The sequence below is a fragment of the Diprion similis genome, chromosome 6, assembly GCF_021155765.1.
Source record: "Diprion similis isolate iyDipSimi1 chromosome 6, iyDipSimi1.1, whole genome shotgun sequence".
In the NCBI taxonomy this organism is placed as follows: Eukaryota; Metazoa; Arthropoda; class Insecta; order Hymenoptera; family Diprionidae; genus Diprion; species Diprion similis.
This window is the reverse complement of record NC_060110.1, coordinates 8069613-8087717: the sequence shown is the minus strand read 5'-3', so window position 1 is coordinate 8087717 and position 18105 is coordinate 8069613. Positions and strand designations below refer to the sequence as shown.

At 35.9% G+C, this 18105-nt stretch overlaps 6 protein-coding genes across 14 annotated transcripts in view; 5 read left to right on the top strand and 1 right to left on the bottom strand.

Annotated features, from left to right (window-relative positions):
* Nucleotides 1-15688, bottom strand: part of LOC124407640 (ATP-dependent helicase brm) — a 63808-nt gene extending 48120 nt beyond the window's left edge. For all 9 annotated transcript variants that reach the window (XM_046883966.1, XM_046883967.1, XM_046883958.1 and 6 more), the window contains exons 1-2: nucleotides 15522-15688; nucleotides 14118-14412 (exon numbers count right to left, since the gene is read on the bottom strand). In XM_046883966.1, coding sequence (XP_046739922.1) covers nucleotides 14118-14372 — 255 coding nt within the window. In that variant the 5' untranslated portion in view covers nucleotides 14373-14412; nucleotides 15522-15688. The remainder of the gene's footprint in view (nucleotides 1-14117; nucleotides 14413-15521) is intronic.
* Nucleotides 3965-6107, top strand: LOC124407642 (inositol monophosphatase 1-like). Its single transcript, XM_046883970.1, has 5 exons — nucleotides 3965-4139; nucleotides 4273-4406; nucleotides 4511-4773; nucleotides 5572-5829; nucleotides 5929-6107. Exons 1-5 carry the CDS (start codon nucleotides 4068-4070, stop codon nucleotides 6063-6065), a joined length of 864 nt encoding a protein of 287 aa, XP_046739926.1. The 5' UTR covers nucleotides 3965-4067; the 3' UTR covers nucleotides 6066-6107.
* Nucleotides 6768-8637, top strand: LOC124407644 (inositol monophosphatase 2-like). The gene is made up of 6 exons (XM_046883973.1): nucleotides 6768-6887; nucleotides 7164-7297; nucleotides 7372-7634; nucleotides 7794-7899; nucleotides 8029-8180; nucleotides 8487-8637. The coding sequence occupies exons 1-6, from the start codon at nucleotides 6819-6821 to the stop codon at nucleotides 8612-8614; spliced, it is 852 nt and encodes a 283-aa protein (XP_046739929.1). The 5' UTR covers nucleotides 6768-6818; the 3' UTR covers nucleotides 8615-8637.
* LOC124407643 (inositol monophosphatase 1-like) lies at nucleotides 9069-10736 on the top strand. The gene is made up of 6 exons (XM_046883972.1): nucleotides 9069-9245; nucleotides 9323-9456; nucleotides 9584-9840; nucleotides 9942-10047; nucleotides 10197-10357; nucleotides 10457-10736. Exons 1-6 carry the CDS (start codon nucleotides 9177-9179, stop codon nucleotides 10582-10584), a joined length of 855 nt encoding a protein of 284 aa, XP_046739928.1. The 5' UTR covers nucleotides 9069-9176; the 3' UTR covers nucleotides 10585-10736.
* On the top strand, nucleotides 11906-14048 carry LOC124407641 (inositol monophosphatase 1-like). Its single transcript, XM_046883969.1, has 6 exons — nucleotides 11906-12121; nucleotides 12445-12578; nucleotides 12671-12933; nucleotides 13131-13236; nucleotides 13353-13504; nucleotides 13762-14048. The coding sequence occupies exons 1-6, from the start codon at nucleotides 12044-12046 to the stop codon at nucleotides 13911-13913; spliced, it is 885 nt and encodes a 294-aa protein (XP_046739925.1). The 5' UTR covers nucleotides 11906-12043; the 3' UTR covers nucleotides 13914-14048.
* Nucleotides 15689-16083: 395 nt separating the features above from the next.
* On the top strand, nucleotides 16084-17874 carry LOC124407173 (NADH dehydrogenase [ubiquinone] 1 beta subcomplex subunit 8, mitochondrial). The gene is made up of 4 exons (XM_046883033.1): nucleotides 16084-16234; nucleotides 16697-16917; nucleotides 17450-17608; nucleotides 17735-17874. Exons 1-4 carry the CDS (start codon nucleotides 16150-16152, stop codon nucleotides 17792-17794), a joined length of 525 nt encoding a protein of 174 aa, XP_046738989.1. The 5' UTR covers nucleotides 16084-16149; the 3' UTR covers nucleotides 17795-17874.
* The last annotated feature ends 231 nt before the right edge of the window (nucleotides 17875-18105 follow it).

Genomic DNA, 18105 nt, shown 5'->3' with positions numbered 1-18105 from the left:
TCGAATATCGCTAAAACAAACTAAATCTTGGTTTGTAATATTTTGCATACTCCGTACAGTTTAAGGGTACGCTAGTTAGAAACCCGACTTCGTTTTATTAGATTTTCGTCCTAGTAGCATCACAGTAGGATAAAAATTGGAAAGAAGCTCTGGTCCCCAATTTTAAGAACTAACGTCGCTCCGCGGTGAGTTTGATTAGTTTATTGAGAAAGAAAAATTTCGGTAAAACCTGAATTTCCTTAAGTGGGAAGCGGTTGTCACATGTTAATGGCACATGGCATTAACGGATGCTAATCTTCACTGTATATACAACGTTCTCTAGTCTTGGAATTCGCAGAGGAACAGGAGGCTTACACGCTTATAGGTATTAGGTATTTTGTGTCTTTGATGTCTTCGTTGCTTGTTTGCAGATAAAGCACCAACGCAAGTAACACATTGATTTTACCGGGAAAAATGCAATTGAAGGAAGTTGTCAACCAGTGAATTGAGAATTATTTTCATACCTTAAGTACCTTTGAAAAGGTAGATTTTCACTAAAAAAAGGTATCTAATAAAGATGATTGATTATAGTTTGCTCTAATGCTGCGTGAAGTGTAATAAACGTTCCGACAGCCTTTTTCTAATTTGAAAACAATAGGAATCGCACAGTTTTATGATACAGATTACGACCACGTATGACTGAAAACCAATAAGCCTATCAGTTGAAAAGTTCCACCCTCCGATAACGTAGCTCCATTGTTAAATCATTGTCCAAGCATCATAAGTGATGTTTTTACATGAAATAATGCATTTCTCGACCATATTTACCATCGCTATTTCAATTTACATACTCACAATAAAAAATGAGCGCAAATCCTGCATGAAAATGCATTAAAGGCCGCACAAAATCAAATCCTGAAATACTTTAGCTGAACATAGAATTCTTTTTTCAACTTTCGACTTTCTCCATAATGGAGGATTGGAAAGATTGCATTGACGAGCAATCAATCATAACTACTCTGTTTAAAAACAAGACTATTATGTCAAGTATAACACGATATAGCCAGTATAGTGTACCTAAATAGCGGTTTTTGCCAGATCAAAGCGAATTTTACTACACCAACCGCATGCAGGTGGTAAATGCACGTCTGATATCTTATGTAAGCAAGTAGGTATAATTGTTTATTGAAAATCATCTCCAATGTATCACGTTACGATTGATTACAGTCGCCTATAAGACCTTGACTATACGACAATACTGCATGGCTAAGTAAGTCTAATTTCAAGTATAAAACGGGGCTGACTTGAACAAAATTCTAAACATCGCACCTTAAGCAAATAATAATTATTGCAAGTATGGCGTATTGGTTTGCTCATCATTCTGCAGAACTACCAATAATGATTGCCGTTCCAATCATTTGCAAAAATAATGGGTAATGATCATTGTCACTTTTTTCATTTCACAAACTGTTCTCACTCTCAGCGGAACTCATGCACGTTGATCCAGCGCTATATACGTAGCAATTGGTTACAGACTACGGCATTTTCCCAGCTATCCCCACGCCGCCGACTACAAGTAAGTCCATGCCATGAGCACGTGGGTTTGGCTCTCAAAGGCGTGCACGAATCACAAGCAAAAGCCTCGAGCGCGAATCAGCGAGAACAAAAACAAACCGTAATTCCGTCATGCGGACAGATCGACAAAGTACGAATGACACATGGTCGACACGTGCGTGCTCCAATGTGCCACGCTTGGTTCACCTGACTGATTGTGAGCGCAGTCTAATTTGAAATTGATCATTTATCCTGTTCTACATTCAATTCGGATGACACGCGCGTTGCGTTTCCCATCTTACAAGTAAAACTATGCATGTAATAAAGCACGATTGAATTTACTAAAAACTATTTTATTAGATGATTGCTGGTTGATTTAAATAGTAAGTGGTAAAATTAAGCTAATTAGACAATAAGTGCAACCACATTTGACGTAAGTTTTATCGCAATAAAGGATCTTCCATTGGAACTGTAAAGGTATTAAAATGCAGATGTAAATTTAGCGTTGAAAGTTGGAAGAAATAAAAAATATTATTACAATATATATCAGTGCTTTATTGGTAGAAATTTGCAATAAAAAAACTAACAGGACATCTAATAAGACCGATCCATGAACAGTGTAATGTTGGTTAATTCAAGAATTAAGCATTATCATACTTTTAGGGTTTGCAATCTACTGACCGGGACATCCTGGGAGGAGTGTAACAGTCGAATTGCTTTGTAGTTTATAATTTTAAATTATTAAACATTTATGACAATTTCCGTTCCGACAATGAAGTAGGTACGGTAGCTTTTGCTCGACGAACGGAAGAAATACCGAAAATATACGTTCAAGCAATAAATACATGGCTTGCCGCATACATTTTTTTTTACCACTCGAGAATCTTAACAGGATGATTTTTCTGTTAACTGCCTCAGCGCGGATTAGGTTTATATTTTTACAAAAATTAATGTTTTCCAGGGACTGACAAACTGTGAAAATGACTTTGCCCAACAGTTAAGGTGAAAACAAAATTATTTTTAGTTTTTTTACTTCTTTTTCTAAAAGGTTCTTTTCGGCACACCGATCATCCCACCTCCCACGACATACTAAGATACTAAGATACTGATAAGTAGTATATACTTCATTACTACATTGCTGCCAAAAAAAAAATGAAACTCATTTATTTTGAATTCTGGATGAATACCATCTATCATCTATAGATATGCCACACTGGTTTCGATAGCGTTATAATTCTCAGCCGGTTATTTCAATGGAAAGAAAAGAAAAGATTAATCCAGCGAATAATGAAAACAGCTATCACGATTAGTTGGAAAAACTTGCTGAGAGAATATTTCCTATCGTTTCAATGTTGTTCAACCAGTGGGAACGTAGTGCCAAGTTATATCATTGTGTATAAAATCTTGCTGTATAAATATATAACGTTTGTTAGATATAACAAATATACTCTGCTTATCGTAAATAATATAGATGATGTGTATTCATTGAATACAGTGTGAATTCATAGTGTAAAATGCATGCATATCGAGTGGTGATAAACAAACCAGTATCTCCTATTGTGAAAACCCGTGAATTGTTTTTATTTGGCAATCAAAGAGCACAAAATACCGAGGAATTATTTTTTTTTTTTGTAATTTGCATTTGGACCAGAATCAACGAAATCAAAACGTCTCATTTCGATTACACGTATTTTTAGAAAAAATTACATAAAAACTTTTCTTTAACTAATACTGTGTAGTACTTGATTGATTAATTTGAAAAAAAGAGTATATTACTTATCATCAAAAAACTAGTGAATGCTTGAAGAAGTACCTTACAGAGTAAGAACGAAAACAGTGAAAGTAATTTTTTTTCAACATCACGTGTCAACAAGGAGTCATTCTAAACTTTTATTGCACAAGTATCTCAATGGTTCCGACAAAACATTACTTTTTTTCCAACAATCGGCTAAGTCAAAATATTTCTAAGTTTTAAGTTACAGGAAATTGCAGTTATAAGAAAAAGCATGACTTGATTATTTTTAGTTTCTCTGCTGAATATTCCGATAAGATTGTTTTCATCTGCAATAAATATACCCCAAACAAAACGTTCACAAATAAATAAAATAACAATGCGAGTTAAACATCCTACCTGCGATGTAATCAATTATCAAAAACTGGAGGTCTGGCTAGTTAATTTAAATATTCCGCAATGTGTCATATTGCCACCGATCTCCCGCTGGTGGAATATTCCAATTCAATTGGTGTGGAAAAGAACCTGATCGTTCGCATCTACTGTCCGAAATAGTGTGGCATTGCGAACGCAGAGAAGATAGGGGTGGTGGGGGTTGCGCAAAGAGTGTTAAATACCCGAATGATCAGACCGAAAAGCCACTCTGAGAGAAACAGTGGAACAGTGCAGTGCATTATTGCAGCGTGAAGCAAAAAAAAATTTCCATCGCAAAGCGTAAATTCAATTGAAATTATTTTTAAATCGCAGCTCAGGTTTCCAAGCGTCTTAATTTGAAAATAAGCCAATAACTAGCCGCATCAAAATGGGTAGCCAACAACACGATTTGAACCATTACTTCGATTTTGTCATGAAACTGACCATCGACTCCGCGAAGGTTTATAACCAGTTTGAATTCTTTAAATCAGTTAAACGACCGTTTACTCATTTAGCTGGATTATAATTTATATAAATGCCTCTCAAGTATTTACGCTTAGCACTGTAATTGACGGTTAGTTTCTCGATTTCAGGTGATCAGAGAAGCTATCCAAGGTGGTAAAAATATCGAAACAAAAGCTGGTGATTGGGACCTGGTGACTCAATACGACCGAAAAGTGGAGGAGATCCTGATAGCTGGATTAAGCAAGGAGTTCCCCGACCATAAGTACGTTCCTGCAGTACCGTTTCAACATTGTTACAAAAAAGCAGAATAATCCTGGAAGCAACGAATGACTGTCATTACTTATAATTATTATCTTTGTTGCACAGATTCATTGGCGAGGAAACCGTCTCCACTAACAATTATTTGCCAGAATTGACCAATGCACCGACATGGATAATCGACCCCATCGACGGAACTACAAATTTCGTACACTCGTTTCCTCACACGTGCATATCAATTGCTCTGGCAATAAATAAAGAGTTAGAGATTGGCATCGTCTACAATCCGGTTCTTGAACAATTATTCACAGCAAGAAAAGGACGCGGAGCTTTTCTCAATGGGAAATCAATAAGAAGTTCATCGGTCGAAGGTTAGTTTGTATAATTTGCACAAAAGTATTATAGTATCCTGACTTTGGTCTGACCTCAGCATTTTATATCGTCTTTATTCGATCAAACTTCAATTGTGTCAAATAAACGAATAGAAAGTGGGTCGGTAAAACATCTCGGTATTAAAATGAGGAAATTACATCTTCTCAAGTTATCACAGCGTAATAAATCTTTCGAGGAATTCCAACAACTCCTCCTGTGATAAAATGTTGTAAAATTAGACCGCAAATATAATTGCCCGGGATTTTTCGACTCTCGTTTGCCGAGAATTGTTTACCGCAAAGTGGTGAAAAAAAAAATTAATCACGTTTAATATTGCTCGTAAATGAAATGCGTTATTTTATTACTACAACGATTCAGCGTGAAGTTTACGTCACGTGCATGATTTATTTATAAACAAAGAAATATTCATCTGTGACAACTATACTCGCTAAGGAATGTTACTTGGAAAACTAATGAATTTGAGTGAAATAATTTGTGAATAATTATAAAGTCGATAATATTCCTCAATTATTTCCATAACTGCTTGAGACCGAGATATGAAATCTTTAAAATATATTAATTATAGATTATCGTCTGCGATGAAAACCATTTAGTATTCCATCAGACTTCCGATCACCTGTAAAAATGAGTTACTTTTTGGAGAAACCGGAAACTGAATTGAATAAAAAATAGAAGCTTCTCAGCGTGCCTTTGTAGTAACCGAGTGGTATTCATAACGTCGCATTTCTACAGTATAATAATTAGTATCACTAACATTAGGTTTATCCTTCTTTCAGAACTCGCAAATTCTTTGATCTGCATTGAAGCTTCCTACGCGACAATCGAAGATATCAGAGACATAATCCTTGGAAGACTAGAGGCATTCGTATCAATCGCTCACGGGATCAGAACTCTCGGTTCGGCTGCCTTGACACTTTGTCACGTAGCAATGGGTGCTGCAGAAGCATATCACACCGACAACCTGATGCCTTGGGACGTGGCTGCAGGTACCCTCATAATAAAAGAGGCTGGTGGCGTTGTGATAGATACGAATGGTAAGAAAATCTGACAGTGCATTGACAGTTCTGATTTACTCTTTCGAACTTGACGTTTTCGTTGATATAACCGTTGACTCAACTTCTACTATTTTAAAGGTGGGAATTTTGAAGTGATGAGTCCCAAAGTCCTGGCAGTAGGCAATCACAAGTTGGGTCAAGAGTTGGTCAAGCTGATCAAACACGCGGACGACAGAACACGCCAGAAGAGGCTCAAGAGCATGCAAGCATCGTAGTTATTACATAGAATTGGAAGTTGCATTTTCAAATTTCAGTATTTTTATACGCTATACTACATGGCGAGGGTTAAACCCACGTCATTCGATCCCGTAGTTTGTAACAAAAGTCAATCACTGGACCCGACATACTTATATGTTTAGTTAAATTTGTTACACCTTATATAAATTGTAAATATTAACTTATGGATGAAATTAAGCAGCACAGATTTTCATCTCTAATTCTTCTTCATGAATATAAATTATAGATAAGCGTTGTTGAATTATATTTTTCATTAAATATTGTAAGTATTTTTGCAAAATTATCACAAGTAAATAAAGAATTTTAAATAATAGTACTATTGTTGTTCTTAGCTATACGATATTTGACCGATATTAATTGACAATATCAAGTATTGATTTAATGAAAAAAAATGATCAAAGATTTGGGATCAATGAGTATGTCTCTGCCTGACAATATAACTTTCGAAGGATTTCTAACTTGATATTTTTATTCAACTAAAGTATACCAAGTAATACCTGCATATTTTTTCGCACCTGATTGTGATAAGATAACCGAAAACAAGAAGCTTCTTCTGAAATTTTAACTTTCGTTATCGGAAATAGTGTATTATATGTGCAGAGACAAACATTATAAAAGTAAGTATAACATTGCCGTTGATGATAATGATAAAGTGTTGACAATCCGACAATTATTCATTCAGTTGGTTCGAAGACCAACGTTCGAAGGTGTCCACCGAGAAGACGGTAAGAATGACGAGCGCGGAAGAGATTGAGCATTTTTTCCAAGTTGCCAAGTTATTGACTTTAGAAGCCGCTGAGGTAAGAGGGTTAAGCAATTGACTTATAATTAATTAACGTGAAATTTACTTCCAGCATAATCAGATTTTAAACAGATTATGAAATAGCGCTTATAAATGTATAAAAATTGAACAAGTATAAAATGATAATTCTCTCTGTTAGTGAAAACTCAAGTGAATAGACAGAAACAGGAAACTAATAGAGATTCAAGCATTAGAATGAAATCGTAATAACAAATGACCAAACTCCTTAAACGCTTGCAATAAATCGATTTTAATCAATTGTTCAACTCTGCAGGTAATCAAGGACGGCATCAACGAATTAAAGGACATAGAGACGAAATCATCCGACAAGGACCTCGTCACTAAATATGACAAAGAAGTTGAGAGGCTGCTGTTTGAAAAATTGTCAAACGAATTTCCGGACCACAAGTAATGATCAAATGTGATATAAAAAAACATAGCATTACGTGTATAAACAAATATTGTAATTTAAACTGTGCCAGATTTATCGGAGAGGAAACATCGTCGACTAATAAAGAAATCCCCGAACTTACGGATGCACCAACGTGGATAATAGACCCGATAGACGGGACGACCAATTTTGTTCACCGTTTTCCTCAGATCTGCATTTCAGTTGCTCTGGTGATAAATAAAAGGCTTGAAATAGGAATCATCTATAATCCGTGCTACGATGAGATGTATACCGCGAAGAAAGGTCAGGGTGCCAGTTTGAACGGAAAGTCTATTCGACCATCGTCAACAAAAGGTAATATTAGATTGAAATAATTTCAAACGAAAAAGAAAAAACGAATATAATTTTAGTTATACGTAGTGCAGTTTATTAATGTCAGAAAATTCTAATAATTAAATATAAATCATAATATATATGCCCATGTTTTCTCACGTCTCTCGTATTGGTTTTTAGAGTTGAAAAAATCACTGGTTAATTTGGAAACTTCGGCGTTATTCACTACATCTAAAACTGACATTGGATTAGCACGTTTCAATGCTATAATCGAGGTTGCTCACGGGTAAGAAAAAACGGGTACTTTTTCAGCATTATTATACTACACGAAAACCCTTAGAGAAAAATCACTATTCGGTAGAGAATAACACTCGTAAGTGTGAATCGTGCATGATTGTATAATCTGCAATTCCAGAGTGCGCACGATAGGTTCTGCCGCTTTGGCTTTAGCTTTCGTAGCCAGAGGGATAATCGACGTATTTCACATGGACGGACTCAAGTCTTGGGACGTTGCCGCGGGTTGTCTTATCTTAACGGAAGCTGGAGGCACCATCATCGACACAAAAGGTATGAATCTGTCGTTTAATACAATTCTTTCAGCCCCCAAGCATCTAATTCCACATTTAATGAAAAACAAATTCCTATCGTCAAATACTAGTTACGCAAAATATTTTTGTCGCCATTTTTCTATAAGCTTGACATTGAATAAAATCGTAAAGTCAATCGTCGTCAATTTAATTTGTTCATTCAAATTTTGTCACGTGCATATAATAATGTATGTAAAGACCCCGATCAAAACGATGCAAAATAGCAAAGATGAATAGCGCGGTACATTGATATAATGATCGTGTCTCCATGCTTCTTCATTTTCAGGTGGGATCTTCAATTTTATGGCTCCAAAAGTTATCGCAGCGGCCAACGAAGTTTTGGCCATAGAAACTTCGAAGTTAATAATAGAGACGGATCTGAAGACGCTAAGAAAACGATTGAAAAAGAATTGAATATGGTATTCTACAAGCACTATTATCAGTATATATGAATAAAAAAAAATTTGCAAACCGGAACAAATATACATAACCGTGTTACTTTTTTTTTAATCTTATTCGGTACAAAAGATGTGATATTTGACGAAAGTTTCATTTTAATCTATAATATGTAACAGATGCAGACACTAAAGGTAACCCAACTCTGGAACGTTATCTGTAAGTTAATTCACATAAACCTAATGCATATCAAACGCTAACCAGTTTAAAAAAAAAGCTTCACTGTATATGCAGAGAATTTGCCAGCAGTTATTGAACGTGTACTGTAAACACTACTGCATAATATGATGGTGGGTGTTAAGAAACCTTCAAAAGAGAATGTGAATTGATCCAAGTATAACGCAGAAACCACTGGGCCAATCTAACCTTCGATTAAACGAACTAAAAGTCGAGACAGAAGAAGTGAGTAGAATGGTAGTTCAAAGGTATCCGTTTCCCCGAAAGGAAGTCAGAAGAACTGCTGCACTGACCATTTATTTAAATTTTCTTCGCGACTTAAGTAAATAAGACCAAAACTAAAATGACGACGGATTCCACCCTCGATGTGTACTACGAATTCGTTATGGGTTTGACTCGGGAAGCTGCCAAGGTGGGAGTTCGAAAATCGCGAGTATTACTTTGTCGTAAAATATTCGATTAATCGTTAATACTATAAACTGTTGAAAGGTCATCACCAACTCGATAAAACTGCGAAAATCCGTCGACACGAAACGAGGTGATTGGGATCTTGTGACACAATACGACCGGGAGATTGAAAACATCATAATTGATCGTTTGAGAAGTCAATACCCAGATCACATGCAAGTACCCGTTCTCCATGCTTATAATGATACCACAAGAATCCAAAGAAATTCGCCTAATAAAGAAACTTCGAGATGGTACTGAAAATATGTATTACAAATATAAATCAGACATTTCAAATTTCAGGTTTATCGCCGAAGAATCGGCGGGTAATAATTCACCAGATCTTACCGATGCTCCGACATGGATAATAGACCCCATTGACGGCACTACCAATTTCGTTCACGGATTCCCGCATACCTGTGTCGTGATCGCTTTAGCAATACGGAAGGAAGTGATGATTGGAATAGTGTACAATCCACTTCTGGAGCAACTATTCACGGCTCGAAAAGGTCGGGGTGCTTTTCTCAACGGAGAACCGATTAGAACCTCGGAAGTGGAGGGTGAGCGAAATTGCACAGACTTGTGAATTTCTCATGTCATTATTGCGAGAGTTAAACGGAAACAACCTCTTGGGGTTACCCGATAAAACGTTTATTTACAGATTTTTCAAAAGCTCTGGTCTGCTTCGAGCCCGGATTTATAAAGATTGAAAGCATGGCAGAGTACGTGGTCGAAAGACTACGAGCAATTATAAAAGTGGCACACGGGTAAGCCTTTATACCTATATATATACTCATGCTATAAATGCTCTGATGGTAAAATTCTTCAGCAGCGTTCTCATTGGTTACAATAATTCCGACCGATGTTTGTTCTGCACATTAAACATCGACGTTTCGATAATTTTCGACAATTTCAGAATACGGACTCTCGGAGTTGCCGCCTTAACACTTTGCTACGTAGCGATGGGAGCTGTTGACGCTTATCACATTGAAGGACCTGGCATAGAAGCTTGGGACATCGCCGCAGCTTCTCTGATTATTGCAGAAGCCGGAGGTGTTGTCGTCGACCGAGTTACAGGTGAAAAATACGGGCTTAACATTAAAGCAGTAGTTGAGAATGACACGATTAAAAATTACCGCAAATAGAATGACGACTAAGGCATGGATTTAAGCGCAGGTGATCGAGTGGACATTATGAGGCCAAGAGCGATCGGAGCGGCGAATTCAAAAATCGCAGCTGCAATGGTGAAGATTATTCACGAAACAGACGAGAGAGTTGACCAAATGAAAAACACTACCAATTGAAGAAACGACAGATAGAAACAAGGAATCTTTCAATCAATGTTTAAACCGACGCATAGGTGTCGAAGTACTAAAATTTCACTTGTTGTAAAATTTAAGAATTTTATAATGCACGTTGAACTTTATTTAGTCGATAAGGATGAAGCGATGAGATTGTGCGGAACAATTTTTCTCTTCGTAATTATACATCAACAATAAAGCGATCTTTTTACAGCTTTTTACGTTATAATTATTTCATAATTGAAAGTCTGCAATGACTTCCGTACTTACATTTTGAGAATACAATAGAATATAATAAAATTACTCCATGGTGATCAATATAAGTCAAGTACACGATCGTCTGTCCGTCTGTCCGGAAATTTTTGATTCGGATCAATCTTGGTTACTGTAACGATTTATGTTCAGAAAAAATCGTTACTTCGTAGCTTTAGTATTGTTTGAAATTTCGTAAACCATGGTAAACAAAACATACTTATACTTCGAAAAGCCAACTACTTTAAATAAAGTCATTTGAAAATTACGCAAAAATGATTTTTACCCTAATGTTTCGTTACCAACTTCACCCTCATGAATTTCGTCTGTACGAATTGCCGTAGTAATTACGACTACTAATATAATGATCATTATGGTTATAATGGTTATTATTATATTATGTTTTCGATGTCTTCATTGTTCTCGTCACTTTCATTACATTTCTTACTTTAATTATTTCAGTTATTTCCATAACTTTTACCTCTTTTTTTTTTTTTTTTTTTTTTTTTTTTATTCAACAATATTTGTGGTACTGCTCAAAGAAATGAGACACCAGTAACAAATTTCAGAAGCATTTATACACAAAATGCGTTTGATGATCCAAATAAACCTTTCTTTCTGCGCACACATATTATTTGTATCAATTTTTACACATATGTAATTATCACATACTATTTACCGCCTGCGGTTCAAGGGCTGAACATATCGAAAGTGAATCGTAAAGTGAAATCATCATGGGTGTGAAGCATACAAGGAAAAGAAAGCGAAATGAACATTAGCAAGGAAGTTCTCGTCCTCGCGTGTACACCTATGTACCCATGCATTGCAATCACACGCACGCACACACACGGAAATTGACATGTATAAGGTACACCTCTCGTTTTCCTCAGCAGTAAGTCATGTGCCTTTCGATACCTCGTACGTATCAAGATAAAAAAGAAACAAACCACGTTGTACTTGTGATATAAAAAAATGTAAATAATCTGAATAAAAAAACTTCTCGATCTCACACTGTACAAGTAAGCCATAGAAAAAAAATATAAATAAAACAATGTAAACAAGTTATTGCTTCTACGATCCCAGATACCTGAATACACGTATAACTAGAAACCTTGAAATTTACGACCTCGATTATACCGAGCAGATGAAAGTCAGGTTTCAGTAGCGTTTCCATCGTTCTTAGTCTGTCAACGTGAAGCAACGCTATAAGATGACCACGATGACGAGTGATAACGATTTGACAAATTTTTACGAGACGGTAGAAATCCTGGCTAGAGATGCGGGAAAGGTGAGTGAACTTTTTTAATTTATAATATAATCTATCGTACAATCGAGTGAAGTATTAAGTTTTGGTGGAGTTTGAGAAACTAAGCGGGAGATGATAAAACGCACAAAACGATCATCAGAGGATGAATTAATTCAAAGCCGAAATTTTTATACAAGGGAAAATAATCGTAGGATATTAATAATTCAAAAACGCTGCAGCGTTTGTCAGGTATTTGCCAAACTGAGCTCCTTGGGAAGCAAAGTCGATTATAAACTTGAAACAAGTCTCTTGCAATCGAGCAATTTTTTTTCAATTTTTCCACTCAACCTGCTTGAAACATTCAGGTTATAGCTGAAGCTATAAACAAGGAAAAGAAAGTCTCAGTTAAAGGAATCGATTGGGATTTAGTGACGGAATACGATCGAAGAGTGGAGGAAACTGTAATAACCAGCTTGTCAGCAAAGTTTCCCAGTCACAAGTGAGTTTCGTCATAAATATTCACCGACTAACAATTAATTATACATAACATATTACAACTCAACAATAATGGTCACGTGATTCGAATTACAGGTTTATAGGAGAAGAAGATGTGGCGAAAGAAGGTAAACCACCAGAATTGACTAACGATCCCACTTGGATAATTGATCCAATAGACGGAACGACTAACTTTGTTCACAAGTTTCCTCACGTTTGTATCTCCATCGCTTTGGTCATCAATAAAAGAGTTGAAATCGGAATTGTTTACAATCCTGTGATAGAACAATTCTTCTCTGCAGTGAGGGGAAGAGGAGCTTTTCTAAATGGGACTCGGATCCGAACTTCTGGTGTTCAAGGTAAAACAAAACCATGAGGTTGACGTTAGCAACGTTATTATAACTATACATGATTAGAAAAATTTGTTATTTGACAACTTTAGAATTGTCTGAAATTGAGCAAACCATAATAATATAATATTCGAAAGTACAATAAATTGGAATCAAAAATTCGTCGAGCAAAAATGTTAGACTTGACACAAAATTAAATCTTCCAGACCTTTCGCATGCTCTGGTCGGAATGGAACCATGGTTAGCCAAAGATGAAAAACATACCATAAGTGTATATAGCAGAGCACATTTTTTAATTCAGAGGACTCACGGGTTGGTACCAGAAAAAGTTCAAGGAATACGAGATGTATTAATTGAAACAAACTCTCATTGTTGAATAGTTGCGTGTAAATATCATTCTGAATGAAACTATCAAAGAATTATTTCAGAATTAGATCCCTGGGACTGGCTGCGTTAAGTCTATGCTATGTGGCGATGGGCGCAATCGAAGCATATCACATCGAAGGCATAGACCCATGGGACGTGGCTGCCGGACAATTAATTATCGAAGAGGCTGGGGGGACGGTTGTGGATACCACTGGTAAGATCGTGTAGTTCATGGTACGCGTAATCAAAGGAAATCTTTTTTTTTTTTTGCCGGTGTAAAATTAACGAGAACACATATATGTATATTTATTATTTATACTAATATAAAAATTCTAAATATTGAAAACAGAATAATTAGTGTCGCAGAAGCAAAAAATACGCTTTTTAAAATTTGACGGATTGCATGTACATTCATCTATGTACAGAATTTTTTAAATTAATTTACGGACTTGAAATGGATTTTTATTTCAGGTGGAGTTTTAGATTTGATGAACCCAAAAGTGATTGCAGCCTGCAATCGTGAAATAGCTGAACAAATTGTTAATCTATTCAAGGAAACAGACAGCATAACTCAGAAAAAAATATCAGACTTCTTGCCACTGATAAATTCAAATGCTCAATAATATTTTATTTGTATCTTGTACCGTATGTGAGTGAAGAGATTAGAAAAATCGTCACATATATGTTCAAGTTCTGAAATTGTTCTTTATTCTCTTAACTTAATTCATCCTTTGAATTATAACTATTAAATTTAAACCCTTCACTTCACATTGTGAATTTTAAAGGCTTTAGCTTCTTTAAGTGATTTGATTTTAAAAACATCTCACCTGAGGTCCCATATTTGGTGGCATTTGCTGCGGATGTGGAGGATACCCCTGTTGTTGTGGAGGAGGCTGCTGCTGCTGCTGCGGCATTGGTGGACCGCCCTGATATCCTTGAGTCGGACTATGAGGATGATGTTGCGGAGGACCCATTGGGCTACCTTGAGGATTAGACGGGGATGGAGCCTGTTGGGGAGGACCCATTGGGCTTGGTGCTTGTGGGGGTGGCATGGGAGACGATTGGGGCGACGGGCTCGCCATGTTGTTTCTATCAGACTCCAGCTTATTCAGTACTCGGATCCTGAAATATAAATTTCATCAATAATGAAACCAAAGTTAGACAAACATCAGGATATGAGTTTTTAGTTTCTTTTATGGAAGACTTAGGTCCGCCTCTGACGTTTAACAAGGTTCGCGTAAGAATGCAGAAAAAATATTTTGAAATCAACATTTTTTTGTCGGTTGACTCTTTTAGCTTTAGCATCCATGATTTTTCCAAGTCCATTCCATTCAACAAAAGTATAATCGTTAGCAATTGAAATATTGCTTATATTCCATAGATTAACAGAATTGCTTTGCTGACATATTTTGATCAGAAGCAATTTGTAGTTTCTAACATGAATAGATCGTAAGATATTTCAGGCTCGATTGCATACTTTCTGAGGTCAAAATACATAGGAAAGGCACAACGTTTATTTTGTCAAGAATTTTTGCTTCGTATTCACAGAAAAGCAACTGAAATGATATCGCGTCGCGGAGTAATAAAAACTGATACATCGATTGCATATATGGGTGTGCGAGGTAACTTTCTTGGCATTCTGATTCTTAGCATGATGCCTTTTTCAGTCAAAATCTTATAGCTCAAACTGAACAATCTTTGTCAGGATTGTGATCACGAGTACGATAACCCGTTAAAGGTAACCTCATTTTATATTGACAAGTTAACAACAAAGCTGGTGACAAAAAATCTGAATAATTAATAGCAAAAGAAGTAGACACAAGAAAACGTCATTCATAATACCCAAGGAAATGAAGAGAAATTAAAAAGAAAAACTATCTAAAAATACAACAACGATTCGTAAAGCATGGTGAGGCGAAAAACTTGTATAATTTCACTTGAATTAATGGAACACAAATGTGCGTGTGTGTGACACAAAACTCACGGCTTCGTCACCAAATACCACTTAACACTCTGCTTTCTTCTCAGATAATTTATAACTTACGGAAAACTTGATACCTTAATTGTATTATTCAACGTGTTATTTTCTAATCATAACGATTTCAACTAGAATTTCATCGTCAACAGAGTTGAGGCACAAACACACTCGAGCAAATCGGAGTCCCTTCTTGGCCATTACGCAAAAGCGTAAGACATACATTTGTTAATATGTCTGTAAAAACCATCCGTACCTTTCTAACTCTTAGCTCTGGCTTGCGCCGAACATACGCCGAACAGTTTCCACTACGTTCATGCAGTAAATTTGTAATATTTCAACCTAAATAAGACAAAGCAATCTTAACCGCGACTACGACAAATCCCACCGAATTACACCGAATAACACAAGCCGCCGGCCATATTTCTTTCCCTCGTTCTCAATCTCGCTCGCTCAGACGCTAGTGGCGCTGCCATCGCTCTTATCCCTTGTATCCTGAACACATGAGAACAGCCATGCGAATCCATCGTCATGTCTTCTTTACCATACGAGCCCGTTCGATGTTTTACCCGTTTCATGGCTCGAATCGCAATATATGAGTATGAAAAGCGTTGAGAAATGTAAAAATATGCAAGAGATAAAAGATGTTCGATTCAAGTCTGGCTTTAGATTGTCTTTTGTATTGATTTGTTCATACATCGGCATGGTTGTAGGCATATTATTGTGTTTAGTTTTGATACTTACGTAGTCTACGGCTTGACGCCTGTTCGTTCGACCTCGTTCGACACAGTTCCTGACTTTGTTGAGAGCTACCGAGCCGAAGTGTCTATCTCCGTGGTGTCTATGATCGGTGGTCAGAGCCGAAAAGGCCTGAGTTATCAAAAATGGCATCTCTCGCGAAGCTCTGTAAAATTTCTACCCGATTATGGCCACAAAACGGTGTCTACACATTTAATATAGCGAAATACAGTAAGTGCAAACAAAAGACTATAAAAATGTTTTCGTATGGAATATTTCGCGAGTGCGAATGAAGTTACTGGATTAAACACACACCGTAGAGGTTATGTCTGTCAATTACATAATTTGTCATTTTGCATTACAGATTTTAACGAAAATTAATGTGTAGCTTACTTTCCCTTCTCCTTGATATTGCGATACACATCTTTTTGATCTTCAATTCAACTTTCTCACGTGCAAATTAACTTCATATGAACAGCTAATATATAATTTTGTCATTAAACTGCCAGAATTTATGCTTCAAAACAGATATAATGAGATATCATTATTGTATCTGCATTAAATGGCCTGATAAACAATTTCATTAAATTGTTTCGTTCGTATTAGGCAATGAACTGAAATCTCACTGTTACGAAGTAAAAAAAACATTCTATTGAACGTAGTGTCAATTGTGATAAAATCTGTTCCATTCAGGTATGGTCAGAGACTATCTACCAGCCAAGTATCCTACAACACAGGAAGAACAAGCTAAAGCCGCAGAGAAATATAACCTGATAAAAGAAGATTATAAACCAATTCCAGATGATGGAAATGGTTTAGGAGATTATCCAGATCTTCCTCTCATCTCTGCTGAAGCCAAGGATGAATATTACCCTTGGGATTTCCCGGAACATAAGAGAAATTTCGGTGAACCTGTTAGTTTAATTCGTTTCATTTTCAGCTTTCATATATTTTCTCAAAATAAGGACATGTTGTTTGAAACACTTGAATTTCAGAGTAATTTTTAAGACGCAACAGTAAGGAAATCAAACTCCTGATGAATATCCATTTTACTGCGATAATTTTTTCATTGTTATAAATCTCTTCACATTAATTTTTTAACAAATTGCCAATCATTCAATTTCATGACTTGAACAAGTAATTCATAGAACAAGTAAGAATTATGTGACACCTTGTTTGTGGTCTTTACTATATCAACAAGGCTTTTGATTCTTGTTTTACGAAGAAAGTAAAAGTTGAAAATTTATACAATTAAGTTTACCTATATTTTGTCATACAGAAATCAAAAACACAAGTCATAAATCATTCTGTTCGTGTCCACTAATAGTAAATCACGTGAAAATTGTAAAAATGATCATTCAAACAAACGTCCATGTTTTTTTTCTTTGGGTAATGTTGAATTAATTATCCCCTCTATGTATATTCAAAAATTTTTTAATATCTTAGCTGCACATATGGGCTAACATGCTGGGTGAAGATAGATACTATCATAATGCACCACTTCGCTATCCGATGTACGTGTACTGGCTAACTTTCTTTAGTGTGATAGCTGGTTTCACTGGTTTATTCCTATTGTGTGAGAACTACAAATATGTTCAGCCCGCGGTACGTACCAAATATTATACTGAATTATCTACATTGTTCCATTTTCGAATAGAAGCTGATTAATCTCCTACTTAATGGCTTTTATATATAATAGTGCTTGTATTTGTTATTCATGTTATGTTACAGGCGAAGAAACAGTATCCATCTCCCAACAAAACGCATTACACATTTGAAAGTTTGAAATGAGAGAATTTATGAAACAGTCAAACATTCATGTAGATAAAACGTAATAAAGCATGCAAACATATGCAAAATTGACTCAATAACTTATAAATTCTTAACACATGGTCGTTCAACCAGTTATGCATCCATATTGATATTCAATCATAAAACAAGCGAATGTATGCATCTGTGAAATAAAGAAATATAATTTCTGTTTCATGTCCCAATGTACCAACTTTTTAATATAAAAAAGGGTGTCAAATCTTGTTCAGGTCGTTCAGGTATTTAATACCGTTCCTGGCTTGTTTATTTGCATACATAGTTATGTGCCACAT